The following is a 16,687-nucleotide window of genomic DNA, read 5'->3' on the forward strand; positions in this document are numbered from 1 at the left end:
TCAATATGATCCTGGCTGATCTACCGCAGGACTTGGGTCTTTGTGTCACATCCCAATCCCAATCCCCATCCCCAATGTTAACATCAGGGGTTTTTTTGCACATTATTGGAGAAGTGAAGTAGTTTGTTAATTGCCCTGAAAAGGAAAAGTATGATTTATGCAGTTCCTGAATGAAATTGTGGTTTGCGCTTCCTCTGTAATGCAGAGGTAATTCCTGGTTGGGGTTCCTGCCAGTTTAACCGTGTGGCAGTTGTTATTGAATGCATGCATTGCCAAACTCTTTTCAAGTGGGGAAGAGTTGATCTGACTGCTTGTGTTCATAACACCCAATGTTCCAAAGGAACCCACCATGTCCAGTACCAGCATTGCTGTGTGTGCCAAGTTTATCAGTGTAAGGTCAGTACCCTTTCATCAGATCCAAGTATCTTTGTAATTATGAAAGAGAAGAGAGCTGTTATCAGTATGCTCTAGGTTCATCTAGAAAAGCAGGATGTATTCCAATATCCTATTCCCACTGAGCTCAATGATTCAATTATACTTTATTGTCATAGACCTAGGTACAGTAAATTGCTTTGTTTTGTATAGTTTAGAGATACAGCACAGAAACAGGCCCATTCGGCCCACCGAATCCACACCGACCAACGATCTCCTCACATTAACACTATCCAACATACACTAGGGACAATTTACATTTATACCAGGCCAATTAACCTACAAACCAATAAGTCTTTGGATTGTGGGAGGAAACCGAAGATCTTGGAGAAAACCCATGCAACCCGGCAAAATCATGCAACAGACCTCACCTAGGCAGGACACAAGTGTCGCCATCTTTTGGTGTCGATAAAGTTACAAAAGTTCACCGAACTCTTATACATTATCTAGGAACAAGAAATAAAGAAAATGCACTCCAAGTTTTCTCCTTCGAATTGTTTGATAGAAGATACGCAGAAAGACTGTTCATCAGTGGTGACACTGGCAGTTTTAGAGTTGCCGGATTTCTTCAATTGCCCATCCATCCTCTCCCCGGGACCCTCCATGCGTCCCTCTCAGCGGGACCCTCCATGCGTCCCTCTCCGCAGGACCATCCATGCGGGGCCCTCCATGCGGGGCCCTCTCCGCGGGGCCCTCCATGCGTCCCTCTCCGCAGGGCCCTCCATGCGGGGCCCTCTCCGCAGGGCTCTCTCCGCAGGACCCTCCACGCGGGGCCCTCTCTGCAGGACCCTCCATGCGGCCCTCTCCGCAGGACCCTCCATGCGGGGCCCTCTCTGCAGGACCCTCCATGCGGCCCTCTCTGCAGGACCCTCCATGCGGCCCTCTCCGCAGGACCCTCCATGCGGGGCCCTCCATGCGGGGCCCTCTCCGCAGGACCCTCCATGCGGGGCCCTCTCCGCAGGACCCTCCATGCGTCCCTCTCCGTGGGGCCCTCCAGGCGGGGCCCTCTCCACGGGGCTCTACTCGCGGGGCCCTCTCCACGGGGCTCTCCTCGCGGGGCCCTCTCCACGCGGGGCCCTCTCCGCAGGGCCCTCTCCACGGGGCTCTCCTCGCGGGGCCCTCTCCACGCGGGGCCCTCTCCGCGGGGCCCTCTCCACGGGGCTCTCCACGCGGGGCCTTCTCCGTGGGGCCCTCCATGCGGGGCCCTCTCCGTGGGGCCCTCCATGCGGGGCCCTCACTGCGGGGCTCTCTCCAGCTGCCCAGTGGATTTTCCTCCTCTCACTACTTAAATTATAACATAGGATACTCAAAGCTGTTATCACTTACATTTTATCCAGGTTAAAATCATTCAGACAGTATTTATTTAGTCTGAAATATATATATATATATATCTATATTTCGACTCCTGATAGTCCTTGAATGCTTTTGTGTTCGAGTCGTGGATACAACTATTTTTGAACAGATAATATTATTTTCATTTTTTTTAAATGGACAAGGCAGCCAATGTATTAAAGGCTTTAAAAATACAAATATGGTACTAAAACCATTCCATTATAATAAGAACAAAGGATTGGGAGTTTATATGTAGCTGAAAATAAATTGTACATAATCTAATTGATAATCCAAAATAATAACTCCTGTATGGGCACAGAATTGATCTTGGATGTGTTAAAACCTAAAAGATTAATTCAGTTGTCTATACCATGCAATATGTTGTAAAGCTAGATAGATATCATGATAGAAGTTATTTTCCCTCGAGATCTATGGGTTACATAATGGGCAAGATATTTGTTTGATGATAGACACAAAATGCTGGAGCATCTCAGTGGGTCAGGCAACATCTCTGGAGAAATGGAATAGGTGATGTTTTGGGTCGATACTCTCCTTCAGACTGAAGCAAGTCTGAAGTAGGGTCTCGACCTGAAATGTAACCTATTCCTTTTCTCCAGAGATGCTGACTGATTCGCTGTTACTCTGGCATTTTGTGTCTATCTTCGGTACAAACAAGTATTTCCAGTTCCTTCCTTCGCAAGATATTTATTGTCTGTGCAAAAAAATGTAGTCTGCGATGAGCTCTGTTTGTGTCTTATTCTCTCCCTGCTGTTTTGTACATGGAGTTTATTGCAGGACATTTTAAAGTAAGCGCCTTGTTCTTTTCCTGCAAGCAAATTAGTGAAAAAGAAAAACATTATCACGAATGAAGATGCAACAGGAATGGAAGGGATGGGGTTAGAACATGGTTCATAGAACATGGTTCTCTGATTCCTGCTGTCTGACTCTGCAAAGCACGTGACAAAATGATTGCTTTCTCAGAGATGAGTGCATTTGCAGTCAGTTGTGCTGAATATAACATGTTTCACAGTGAACTGCAAAGGAACCAGATTTTGGAAATAGTTTGCACAATGCAGTTATTATTACATTGGCATTTATAACCAATGACTGTGGATTATTTTCTATGCTGATGTGTTTTCAAGCTGAGTGAAGCCAATATTTCATTCATGACCCACTAACCCCAGATGTAATATCCTTTCACGTTGTGTTTAGAGGTACAACATTTCCAATGATCTCGGAGATGAATGACCTTCAGATTTGTTGTCAGCCCTTTGGGCCCATCCATTCTGCCCTGCAAGGACCTTTGAGAGACTCCTATAAGGAAGGGAACTAGTAGCATGGTTTGATTGCAAACAACTAAATGCAATAAACTTATGAAATGGCTTAATTTCTGATTTGTTTCTTTTGAGGCATTATTTGCGACACATAGGCGAAATGCATCTGACTTTAGTGCTGAGCTTGCACTTGGGCAGCGCGTTGACATCCTGCTCCCACACGTTAGTGATTCCTATTGTGTGTGAGGCCACCTCCTGCTTCACACTGATCCACTCTCTGTAATGCTGCAACACTGCTTCACGCGCTTCTCTGTCTGAGTTTACTCTTTATTAGGGTTGTCAACTTCCTCACTACCAAATACGGGACAAGGTGACGTCACCGCCCCACGCCCCACGTGACCTCACCCAGCCAGCAGCCACGTGCTCCCGCTCGGGCGGCCGCCATTTGTGGAGAGGGAGCACGTGGCCACTGGCTGAGTGAGGTCACATGGGGCGTGGGGTGGGGACGTCACCCTTTGTTCCTTATTTGGGAGGAGGAAACTCTACTAATACGGGACAAGGGCGGTCCCGTACGGGACAAACTAATTTAGCCTAAAATACGGGCTGTCCTGTCTAATACGGGGCAGTTGGCAACCCTACTCTTCATGCAGGGCGCTTCACAAGGGATCTGATCATCGGGTGACTTTTTAAAGCTCTGAATTTTCAACATTAGCCAATTTTTGTTTAAATGTTACCACCACTTTGGTGCCTGATGCATTCTCATGCTACTAACATTCCCATGGTGTTAGTTGGGGCTGCACAGTTTCACTGAGTTTCGGACTGTTTTTGTTCTGGATACTCTGTAGGGTTTAGGGTGATGGTGTTTTCAGTTCTCAATTGCTAGCATGTAGCTAATTTATGTTCCCCTTATAATGCACCTACTCATTGGGCATTTGATGTGCATGTGCAGAGCCTGGCCTTCATTGTCCCTTTCTATATTCTCACTTGTGATTTCCCTTCAATTGTTTAGTCCCAATCGCTGGACAAAGCTGGAATTTTAAACAAAGCCAAGGTGGCAGATAACGGGAAGCGCATCAGGTGAGAAATCTTTCCCAATGACTCCCAGGATCTGTGGCTGTGCAGTTCTGGAGTCCAGTGACTCCCAGGATCTGTGGCTGCGCAGTTCTGGAGTCCAATCTCCTCCCTTGACTCCATCCAGGGACCCTGACAGTCCTTTCAGGTAAGGCAGAGGTTCACTTGCATCTCCTCCAACCTCATCTACTGTATCCGCTGTTCCAGGTGTGGACTCCTATATATCGAGTCCAAGTGCAGACTCAACAATTGTTTCGCTGAACACCTCTGCTCAGTCCGCCAAGGCCTACACAATCTCTTGCCAAACATTTTAACTCCCCTTCCCATTCCCACACTGACCTTTCTGGCCTGAGCCTCCTCTATTGTCAGAGTGAGGCCACATGCAAATTGGAGGAACACCACGAACTATATCGTGTGGGCAGGTTACAACCCAGCGGTATGAATATCGATTCTCTAATTTCAAGTAACCCTTGCATGCCCTCTCTCTCCGTCCCTCCACCACCCTGGTCATCCTACTAGTTTCACTGTTTGTGGGGAGGTGGGGTAAGAGAGGTGTATGGGAGCATGGGTGGGGGGGGGGGGCTGGGTGTGGGAGGAGTGGAGGTGGGGTAAGAGAGGTATATGGGAGCATGGGTTGGGGGGCTGGGGGGGAGGTGGGGTAAGAGAGGTATATGGGGGCATGGGTTGGGGGGGAGGTGGGGTAAGAGAGGTATATGGGGGCATGGGTGGGGGGGGGGGCTGGGTGTGGGAGGAGTGGAGGTGGGGTAAGAGAGGTGTATGGGAGCATGGGTGGGGGACTGGGGGGAGGTGGGGTAAGAGAGGTGTATGGGAGCATGGGTGGGGGGGCTGGGTGGGGGAGGAGTGGAGGTGGGGTAAGAGAGGAATATGGGGGCATGGGTGGGGGGGGCTGGGGGGAGGTGGGGTAAGAGAGGTAAATGAGGCATAGGTGGGGGGGCTGGGGGGAGATGGGGTAAGAGAGGTATATTGGGGCATGGGTGGGGGGGGGCTGGGGGGGAGGTGGGGTAAGAGAGGTATATGGGGGCATGGGTGGGGGGGGGGCTGGATGGGGAGGTGGGGTAACTGGAAATTGGACAATTCAGTTTTTATGCCATTGGGGTGCGGGCTACCGAAGTGGAATTATCACCTAATGTTCCTCGTAATGTTTCATTAACAGGACGAGATTGTGCCTGTTTCCTCTGTTACTCACTGATTAATTCCTGTCAGGGTAATGCACTGACATAGGATCAGTCATCATTTCTCCTGTTGCTCACGGCTCCACCTCTGTTACTGAAAGCGTGGCATAACTGATTTTATTCTTCCTAATTTCAGGAAGAACTGGACATCATCCTGGACTGTTCTGCAGGGTGGAATACTGACATTTTACAAAGATCCCAAGAATCAGTCTGCAGGGAGCTTGGTAATGACATTTAAACTACAATACTGAAAATTAAACCAATTGAAATAATGAAATGGTGGAGTCATTTTCACTGGTCTATGTTTACATCCGAGTCAATTATATATACTTATAATTGTAATTAATTTATTAGCTAAGTATGTAAACATAAAAGGAATTTGATTTGCTAACAGTCATACAAAAAAGCAACAAGATACACAACCACAAAGATTAAACATAGACTTAAACAGCCACCACAGTGGCGTGTGTGAAGCTCCAGGGCACACAGCATAAGTGGAGACCGCCAGCCATCAGTTCAATGTCCGGGCCACACACATGCTCCTTCACCGTGATGTGACCAGAGTTGTACCGACCGCTGGCACTATCTCTGCAGTCCCTGTCCGCCCGAAAAGTCAGAAAGCCGTCCACATCGCACTAGACTCCGGGACCTCCTCATGGAGCTATGTCCCCGCAAAACATCGAGATCACTGCACTCACGGCACTCCCTCCCTCCGAGTCCTCACCAGCGCAGGCAGCACATCCATCTTGTTTTTTCAGCGACCTCACATTCCCCACTGTGATAGAAGGCAAATAACTTATACCATCACAACAAAATAGCAGTGCCAACATAGATCCCTGCAGAACACCACTGGTCATAGACCACCAGCCAGAATATCCTTCCACCTGAACACTAAACCAGCTCTGAAACCATATGACCATGTCACTGTTAATCCAGTGCAGCTTAATCTTCTAGATCAGCCTACCATGTGGGCCTTTATCAAATGCTTCACTAAAGTCCATGTCGACAACTACCACCGCCCACCCTCATTGATCACCCCCGTCACCTCCTCAAAAAAACAATCAAGTTAGCAAGACATGACCTGCATACAAAGCCATGTCCCATTTTCTCCCAAATGTGAGCAAATCCTATCCCAAAGAAATCCCTCCAATAACTTCCCCGCCACTGACAAGAGGCTCACTGGTCTAGATTCTCTCCATTCTTAAATAAAAGAACAACAATAGCTACTCTCCAGTCATCCAGTACTTCATCAGAGGTTGCAAAGATCTTCATCAAGGCTTCTACAATCTCCTCTCTTGCCCCTCTTACTAACCTGAGATAGCTACCGGCAAGTCCTGTGGATTTATCCACCTAAATGCTCCTCAAGAGCCCCAACACCATCTCTCTCTCAATCTCAAGCCGTCATTGCATGTGTAGAAAAGAACTTTAGATGCGAGTTTATACCGATGGTAGACACAAAGTGCTTGAGCAACTCAGTGGGTCAGGCTGCATCTCTGGGGAAACAGGATGGGTGACATTTTGGGTTCAGTGTCTGAAGAGGGGTCGCGACCCAAAACGTCACCATCCTTTTTCTCCAGAGATGCTGCCTGACCCGCTGAGTTGCTCCAGCACTATGTGTCTATCTAGTATATTACTGTTTTCCACACTGATCTCACTGTCCTCCAGATCCTACTCCCTGGTGAAAACAGATGCAAAGTACATCCCCTTATTACAAACACACATTTCCTCCTTTATCTTTTTGCCATGAGTGTGGGAATGAAAAGGGATTAGTGTCAGTAAATGAGTTCTTGTTGATTGGTGTAGACTTGGTGGGCCAAAGTTTCTATATTGTATCCCTCTTGGGCCGTTGCTTTGCTGAAAGTGAGTGAGTGAAGGGATTAAAGGGGCAAAGGAACATTTGTTAGACAGGTAATGCTGAAGCACTATGCTAAAGCAGGTACTATCGCACGTTTAAGAAACATTTACACAGGTACATGGATAGGACTGGTTTGGAGGGATATGGGCCAAATGCAGGCAGGTGGGACTAGTGTAGCTGGGACATGTTGGTCGGTGTGGGCAAGTTGGGCAGAAGGGCCTGTTTCCACACTGTATCACTCTGTGACTCTGTGAAGGGCCTGTTTCCACACTGTATCACTCTGTGAAGGGCCTGTTTCCATGCTGTATCACTCTGTGACTCTGTGAAGGGCCTGTTTCCACACTGTATCACTCTGTGACTCTGTGAAGGGCCTGTTTCCACACTGTATCACTCTGTGACTCTGTGGCAAGGACAGATGAGGCATTACTAGGTGGGGGGGTGGGTGGGGTGGAAGGAGGGGGCAAACTTGCACAAGAGATTGCAATTGGAATGATTGAGAGACAAAGAGAGGAATACAAGGTTTCAGGGCATTGTTGAAAGAAGCAATGTGATAAACAGATTTAAATATTGGTATTATAATTGGAAGCATTTAGTGTTGGTTGGCTGTAACCCATCGAGGATAGGACAGGGGGATATGGATGGCATATGGGAGATGAGCTTTGGAAGAGTTGATGATGGGTGTGCATGAGAAGTGGCTGAATCAGGCCACTGTGGAGGGGTGACAGTCAGTGGTCTTTTCAGAGAGAAATTACTGAGGACACAGGTGTGGGGAGTGGAAAAAGCCCAGCTTGTTCAAAGACCATGTCCGATTACAAGCGGGTTGCTGCAGCAACATTGCAATTTACCTCTGAATCTTTCCATTTTCTTCATTCTATTTGACTAAATGCAGTCAAATGATATCTGAAATGGCAGAGGCAGAAAGATATGTTTTGTAATATCATAATTACTTACCAGAGGAGTAGAGATGAAGATAATGAAATGGAGATATTTTGGATTTTTCCTGATTATCAAAATGAAATAGCAAATCCATGAATGTTCCAAACTGACAGTCTGGAAAAGACCAGTTGATCTATCAAACCTTCCCCCAGACCAGGATAATTGAAGCAAATTGAGCAGATACCCACCTCATTTGGCCCACCATATCTGCCTGATGTTCACACCTCCCTTCCCTCAGCTCTGAGGCAATCACTTTGGAAAGACTAACAGCATCTTTCACATTCTGTGTCGTTCTTTGTACAGAAACAAGCCATTGGCCAGATTATACCCGAATATACGGTTCAACTGAAAGGAGCAACAGTCGGATGGGCAACAAAGGATAAATCGAGTAAAAAGAACGTGTTAGAGGTGAGAGCAAAGATCTTTGATACTAGACACGATTGGAATTGATTTCTCAATGGAATTGATAGGAATTGATTTCTCATTGATTTCTCACAGGCTTCTGAAAGAATCTGTTTTATAGTTTTTCAATTGATCGGATCATGGAGTATTTTATAAAATATTATTTTCTCTCTTATTTCAGTACAGGCATTAACCTATTTAAATAATAGTTTTCTAAGTTCAGACAACTGTGGTCAGTCTTTGTTCTTCACCATTCCCCAGCATCATCTCCAACCTGAGCCTTTTTGCCATTCTCACTGAGCGCAATGTCCAAACTCTGGTCCAATATTCTGTTGTTAATTTTGATGATTAGCATCATTTTATGTAGACAACCAAAGCTACAAAATAACTGATGCAAAAGTATCGTATAGCATGCAGCAAAAGCTTTTCACTGTACCTCGGTACACGTGATAATAAACTAAACTGGAACTGAACTATATCCATCAAATCCAAACTGTCCTCTATGATTTTAGCTAAAGATCAAATTTGTGTCGGACCATTTCGCATTTTGTATTCGGCCCATTGGATGAATGGTGATTCTGAGCAATCTCACCAGTCCCATCCCCCCCACTAACTTCCTAGTCACTCCCTAGTTCTCCTACCACACACCTGTACAAGGGTACTTTACGGTGACCTATTGATCTAGCAACCAGAATTAAAGGTCAGAATTAAACCTGGCCATTGGAGCTGCAAGGCGACTGAATAGCGTGGTGGCTTAGCGGTAGAGCTACTGCCTACCCGCGCCAGACACCCGGGTTCGATCCTGACAACGGGTGCTGTCTGTACGGAGTTTGTATGTTCTCCCAGTGACCTGCGTGAGGTTTTAGTCTGAATCAGTCTGAAGGACCCAAAACGTCACCCATTCCTTCTCTCCTGAGATGCTGACTGACCTGCTGAGTTACTCCAGCATTTTGTGATACCTTCGATTTGTACCAGCATCAGCAGTTATTTTCATACACTGCGTGAGTTTTTAGTTTAGTTTAGAGATACAGTGCGGAAACAGGCCCTTCGGCCCACCGAGTTCGCACCGACCAGCGATCCCCGCACATTAACACTATCCTACACACACTGGGGAAAATTTTGCACTTGTTTCGCAAAATTTTGCACTAATTAACCTGCAAACCTGTACGTCTTTGGAGTGTGGGAGGAAACCAAAGATCTCGGAGAAAACCCATGCGGTCACGGGGAGAACGTACAAACTCCGTACAGACAGCACCCGTAGTCAGGATCAAACTGAGGTCTCCATCGCTGTAAGGCAGCAACTCTACTGCTGTGCCACTGCCACCGAGATCTGGATTTTCTCTGAGATCTTCGATTTCCTCCCACACTCCAAAGACGTACAGGTCTGCAGAGTAATTTGCTTGGTATAAATGTAAATTGTCCCAAGTGTGTGTAGGTTAGGGCTAGTGTGCGGGGAACTTTAGTCGGTGCGGACACGGTGGACCGAAGGGCCTGTTTTCGTGCTGTATCTCTAAAACTACAAAAACGCAAAAACTAAACCTGCAACTCTACTGTGCAGTGATATTGCAAATAAATAGCAAGATCATTCTCTTCCCATCTTCTGAAGATGTAGAGTCAGAGTTCCACATTTACTCACTGTCTTGTCCATCTCCCACTCTCCATTCTTAGATATGCAGTGGTTAATAAAACACTGGTCATGGCGAACAGTGTGAATGTTGCAAAAACAAACAAACAAGACTAAAAACGTCAGCGAACATTGTTCTGAATTGAGATGGTGTGTGGTGTTTGCAGATAAGGTGTTGGCATTTAATCTGCTACATGTTGGTGCACTCTAAGGTGCTGCTACATGTTGGTGCACTCTAAGGTGCTGCTACATGTTGGTGCACTCTAAGGTGCTGCTACATGTTGGTGCACTCTAAGGTGCTGCTACATGTTGGTGCACTCTAAGGTGCTGCTACATGTTGGTGCACTCTAAGGTGCTGCTACATGTTGATGCACTCTAAGGTGCTGCTACATGTTGGTGCACTCTAAGGTGCTGCTACATTTCCAGTTTTGACTTGTGCTCTCTGTCTATTAACAATACTCTCCTTTCTTTTTAGTTGAAAACAAGAGGAGGTTCAGAGTACCTCATACAATATGACATAGAGTCTCTCATTGGAGACTGGTATAAGATGATCAATGAGAGTATCTTCCAAACGGTATGTGCCTGGAAACGAAACAAAATTATACTCGTGATAGATATTGTTTCAGAGATAAAGAATGGAAACAGGCCCTTCAGCCACAGAGTCCACGCCAACTATCAGCCACCCATTCACACTACCTCTATGTTATACCACATTCTTATCCACATCCTACATTTACAGAGGCCAATTTACAGAGGCCAATTAACCTACAAACCCACACGTCTTTAGGATGTAGGAGGAAACTGGAACACCTGGAGAAAACCTTCTGGCTCTGTGAGACAGCAGCTCCACCAGCTGCATCATTATGTAACAATAATATTCAGTGGGGTCGTTAAAAATGGTACTGCCTCGCAGTGCCAGAGACCCGGGTTAGATTCTAACCTTGGGTTAAAGATGGGGTACTGCCTCACAGCGCCAGAGACCCGGGTTAGATTCTAACCTTAGGTTAAAGATGGTACTGCCTCGCAGTGCCAGAGACCCGGGTTAGATTCTAACTTGGGTACTGTCTGTGGAGTTTGCATGGTCTCACTGCGACCGCATGGGTTTTCCCCAGCTCCAGTTTCCTCCCACATGCCAAAGATGTGCAGGTTTATAGGCCTCTGTAAATTGCCGTTAGTTTGTAGGGAGAGGATGCCATACAATACGATAGAACTGTATTTATCCCAGGAGTGAAATTATCTACCAACAGTCATAAAAACACAAAATACATGAAACGTGAAGTTAAAGTGATGTAGAATGGCTTGGAGAAGGGTCTGAAGAAGGGTCTCGACCCGAAACGTCACCCATTCCTTCTCTCCCGAGATGCTGCCTGACCTGCTGAGTTACTCCAGCATTTTGTGAATAAATAGAATGGCTTGGAGATGTGCAAAGATTGGGGAGGGGAAGGGGGAGGGGAGTCAATCTCAATCTACCCCACAGAATGGGTAGGAGTTGTAAAGTTTGATAGCCACAGGGAAGAAGGATCTCCTGTGGCGTTCTGTGCTGCATCTTGGTGGAACCAGTCTGTTGTTGAAGGTACTCCTCAGATTGACCAGTGTGTCATGGAGGGGGTGAGCTGTATTGTCGAAGATGCTCCACAGTTTGAGGAGCATGCTTCCCTCCAAAACCACCCCCCATGAATCCAAATCCACCCCCAGGACGGAGCCAGCCTTTCATGAGAGTTTGTTGATCCTATTGGTGTCCGCGGCCTTGGCACAAGGCAGCGAAGAAGATGGCACTGGCTACCACCGATTGGAAGAACATCTACAGCATCTTATTGCAGATGTTGAACTGCAGCACTTTCTCAAAAAGTACAGCAGGCTCTGTCCCTTCATGTACAGCGTTCCTGGACCAGTCCAGTTTACTGTCCAGGTACATTCCAAGGTCTTCCCTGGTCAACTGCACATCCACACCATCGATGGAGACAGGGGATACGGGTGTTCCTCTCCTCCTAAAGTCCACCACCAACTCTTTTGTCTTGGTGTTGAGCTGCAGGTGATTCAGCCCACCCCACTCAACAAAGTCATGGACTACACCTCTGTATTCAGCTTCCCTCCCCTCACTAATGCAGCCCACAATTGTAGAGTCACCTGTAAACTTCTGCAGGTGGCAGGAGCCGAGTTGTATCTGAAGTCCGAGGTGTAGATGGTGAACAGGAAGGGAGAGAGGACCGTCTTCTGTGGGGCCCCTGTGTTGCTCACCACCATGCCTGAGACACAGTTCTGTAGCCTGACATATTGTGGTCATCCAGTCTGGAGGTTGGTGATCCAGGACACCAATGGTTCATCCACCGGCACCTATGTCAGAGAATGTAGAATAACAAAGAACTAGTGTAAATGGGTGGTTGATGGTCAGTGTGGACTCTGTGGCTTTAGGGCTGTTTCCATGCTGTATCTCTAAACTAATAATGGGTATTACTTGCCCCCGAGAAGATGGAGGGGAGTATCCATCCTGATCAGTGCAGCCCGGATGGCTAGATGATCAGATGGTGAAGGAACTCCCGAAGTGTTGTTTTATCATTTTGATCCAGCAATAAAGCAACGTGTTGTAGCACAGCTTGTGTATCATGGTGTTTCCATGCATCTGCTGCCTTTGTACCCCTGGGGTTGGAGGTCTGACACTTTGGATGACATTTTATTTCTAAACGATATTCCAGTTTTAAGATTTTTAAAAACTGTCTGTTTCTTCCCATTTCCCTACTATCTCCATATATGGTGTGTTGTGGGTTTTGTCGATCTGTTGTTGGTGAAATATGAAAGTGGGTCTGGAAATACTAAAAGTATTCCCATTCAAGCTTCTACTCTGATTCCTTCATGGAAACATCGAGAGTGGTGTGTTTACTCTGCAAACTTTGCATGGTTAATCTTCCCGTTTCCCTTCAAGATGGACTCAGTGAGCACAGAAGAGGTTGACTCTGCTCATGACACAGCCAGTCCGGAGAGGCTCAACAACAAAGAGAAGGACGAGAAGCGAAACCGCCGTAAGTCTTTGAAATGTTATCAAAAAAGCAACAATGATGAAGATGTCCAATATCAATAGCACTGAGCAAAATAATTGACAAAATAAAAGTAGTTAGAGGTTTTTAGTACTGGAGTACTTATTAGTTCATGACAAAATAGGCCGGTCAACATGGTTTTGTGAAGGGGAGGTCTTGCTTGACCAATTTGTTGGAATTCTTTGAAGCAATAAATAGCAGGACAGGCAAAGTTGGTGGATGTTATCTATATTGTCAGAAAGCCTTTGATAAGGTGCCACAGGTGAGGCTGCTCAGGAAGATGAGAGCCCATGGTATCAAAGGGCAGATATTAGCTTGGATAGCAGGTTGGCTGGATGGCAGAAGGCAAAGAAGGGGCAATAAAGGGGGTTTTTACTGGCTGGCTGCCAGTGATTAGCGGAATTCCACGGGGTCTGTGCTGGGGCCGACTCTTCACGTTGTATATTAATGATTTGGACGAGGGGATTGAAGGCTTTGTGGCAAAGTTTGCAGATGATACGAAAAAAAGTGGAGTAGTGGAGAGAAACCAGGGACTCTGCTGAAGGACTTGGACAGGTTGGGAGAGTGGGCAGAGAAGTGGCAGATGGAATATAGTGGAGCTAAGTGTGGAGTCCTGCATTTTGGTAGTAGGAATAATGGCATAGACTATTTTCTAAATGGGGAGAGAATCCAGAAATCGGAGGTGCAAAGGGACTTGGGGATGCTGGTGCAGGATTCCCAAAAAGTGAATCTGCAAGTCAAATTGGTAGTAAAGAAAGCAAACGTAATGCTAGCATTTATTTGAAGATGTCTAGAATACAAAAACGGATGTAATACTGAGGTTCTATAAGGCTCTGGTCAGGCCGCATTTGGTGTATTGTGAGCAATTTTGGGCACTGATCTGAGGAAGGATGTGCTGGCTCTGGAGAGGGTCCTAAGGAAGTTTATTAGAATAATCCCAGGAATGAGTGGGTTAACATATGATGAGTGTTTGTCAGCACTGGGCCTGTACTTGCTGGAGTTTAGAAGGATGAGGGGGGGAGTTCATTGCAATGTATCGAATAGTGAAAGGCTTGGATAGAGTGGGTGAGGAGAGGATGTTTCCACTAGTGGGAGAGTCTCAGACTAGAGGGCATAGCCTCAGAATTTAAGGACGTTCCTTTAGGAAGGAAATGAGGAACAGTTTTTTTAGTCCGAGGTTGATGAATCTGTGGACTTCTTTGCCACAGAAGGCCGTCAATGGATATTTTTAAAGCAGAGATAGATATTCTTGATTAGTATGGGTGTCAGAGGTTATGGGAAGAAGGCAGGAAAATTAGGTTAGATGGGAGAGATGGATTAGCCATGATTGAGTGGCAGACTACACGATGGGCCGAATGACCTAACTCTATTATCACATGAGCTAAGTAAGACCAGTCCTGTCAGTAGCCAGATCACTGGGGTGAAAAAAGAGGAATGAGAGCTTCAATCGTATGTCGGGCGGCACAGTGATGCAGTGGGTGGAGCTGCTGCCTCAGCGCCAGAGACCTGCCGTCCATCCTGGCCTTGGGTGCAGTCTGTGTGGAGTCGGCAAGCTCTCCCTGTGACCATGGGTTTTTTCCCGATGCTCCGGTTTCCTCCCACATCACAAAGAAGTGCAAGATTGCTGCTTCATTGGCCTCTGTAAATTGCCCCTAGTGTGTAGGGAGTGGATGAGAAAGTGGGACCACATAGAATTGCGTGTGGGTGATCGATGATCGGTTTGGACTCGATGGGCCGAAGGATCTGTTTGTAGTATCTCTAAACTAAGCTATGGTAGCCAAGACTTGCCCAGAAATGTGGTTCTTGGGTCTGCTCAAAGCTTCAAGTAACCTTGAATCTTCAAGATGTACATTTCCAGCACTCTGGCTGTGGTCCCTGCTGCTCCTGTTAGTAATGGGTTTGGGAGAGATGGCAACGAGGCCCATCTGCTTCAGGGTGTGGGCTGTGGGGGTAGATGTTGGACTGACTGCTTGAATGGTGGTGAGAGGGGCTGTTGCAACACCAGTTTACATGCTGCTGATCCCAAGGTGGTGAATTGGGTGGCAAATGATTGGGAGGTGGGTGGGAGTTGTGGGGGGGTGGTGGGGGGGGGGGGTGGTGGGGGGGGTGGTGGGGGGGGGGGAGCACACACACATACTCCCAGTGAAAAGAAATGTGTGGAAATGATTGCTACTGTACTGCACTTTGGGGGGATGTATATCAATTTTTAATGTAGTTCAATTCCCGCTCAACAAATTCTACTTCCATAAGATTAACAGATACGTCTATATTTCAGTTATTATGGAATTTAATCCCGTGTTTCCAACATCAGTATAAAATACCTCGGGAGCATTGGCCATGATTGGAAAATAAATGAATGTAAAACTGACCTTGTATAGACATGTGGCACAGTGCCTCCACGCTGTTCACCTCAGTCCATTGCCGTACTCCCCTGCCCGATACCCGCTGTGACATTGCCTGGTGGCGTGAAGGCCAGGGTTTCACTGCCCACCAGTGGGTCGGGTCTGCCCTCGCCCATCCCTCTGCTTGTGCCATATTCCTTGCACAGAAATCAACACAATCATGAGCACTATTTCCTCTTAGACAATTTTTCCAGAACAGTTTTATCATGATCAGTTTTGACCAAGGACGTCCATTAATTCACTGTATCTCACCTTCCCTGAACATCAGCCATGCTGCCATCCCATTACTGCATCTGACAGTTTCTCAGAGTAATCTAGTGTCTTGTCCTGGTAATCTGTTTAGAGTCATAGAGTAATAAATTATGGAAACGGGCCCTAAAGCCCAACTCATTCATAACCAAGTTGCCTTTGCTGGCATTTGCTGGCATTTAGTCCAAACCCCTCTGGGCCTTTCCTATCCATGCACCTGTCCAAGTGTTTCTTAAATGTTGTATTGTCCCTGCCTCAACCAACCTCTCTGGCAGCTTGTTCCATTTACATGGAGAACATAGAATATTGAACAAGGAACAATGCAGCCCTTTGGCCCACAATATCCCCGACATGATGCGAATTCCAATTCTTATCAGCCTGCACATAATCCAGTTCCTTCCATTCTCTGCACATTGATATGCCTATCCAAAAGTCTCTGAAATACCACTATTATATTTGCCTCCACCACCACCCCTGGCATTACATTCCAGCACCCACCACCCTCTGTGTAAACAAAAAAAACTGCCCCTCGCATCTCCTTTAAAAGTTGCCCCTCTGACTTTAAAACTACGTGTATTTGTTATATCAATCCTGGGGAAAAGTTCTGACTGTAAACATTCTGTATGCCCCTTATAATGTTATATGCATAAGGTCATAAGTGATCGGAGCAGAGTTAGGCCACACAATCAAGTCTACTCAGCCATTCAATCATGGCTGATCCATTAGTTCTACAGATACTTCTATCAGTTGTATCCTCAACTTCCAGTGTGTTGCAGAGAAAACAGTTCAAGTCTGTCCAATCTCTCCCCATAGCTAATACCCCCTAACCAAGGCAGCATTCTGGTAAGCCCCCTCATGCTTTCCAATGCATCCTGGCCCCTCCTG

At 46.6% G+C, this 16,687-nt stretch overlaps 1 protein-coding gene across 3 annotated transcripts in view; it reads left to right on the forward strand.

Moving 5' to 3' along the window:
- The window catches only part of LOC144607513 (rho GTPase-activating protein 27-like), a 235,782-nt gene that overhangs the window by 192,276 nt on the left and 26,819 nt on the right, over positions 1-16,687 (forward strand). For all 3 annotated transcript variants that reach the window (XM_078424405.1, XM_078424406.1, XM_078424408.1), the window contains exons 7-11: positions 4,048-4,115; positions 5,439-5,526; positions 8,397-8,501; positions 10,595-10,693; positions 13,040-13,136. In XM_078424405.1, coding sequence (XP_078280531.1) covers positions 4,048-4,115; positions 5,439-5,526; positions 8,397-8,501; positions 10,595-10,693; positions 13,040-13,136 — 457 coding nt within the window. The remainder of the gene's footprint in view (positions 1-4,047; positions 4,116-5,438; positions 5,527-8,396; positions 8,502-10,594; positions 10,694-13,039; positions 13,137-16,687) is intronic.

The sequence above is a fragment of the Rhinoraja longicauda genome, chromosome 29 (assembly GCF_053455715.1).
Source record: "Rhinoraja longicauda isolate Sanriku21f chromosome 29, sRhiLon1.1, whole genome shotgun sequence".
Classification (NCBI taxonomy): domain Eukaryota; kingdom Metazoa; phylum Chordata; class Chondrichthyes; order Rajiformes; family Arhynchobatidae; genus Rhinoraja; species Rhinoraja longicauda.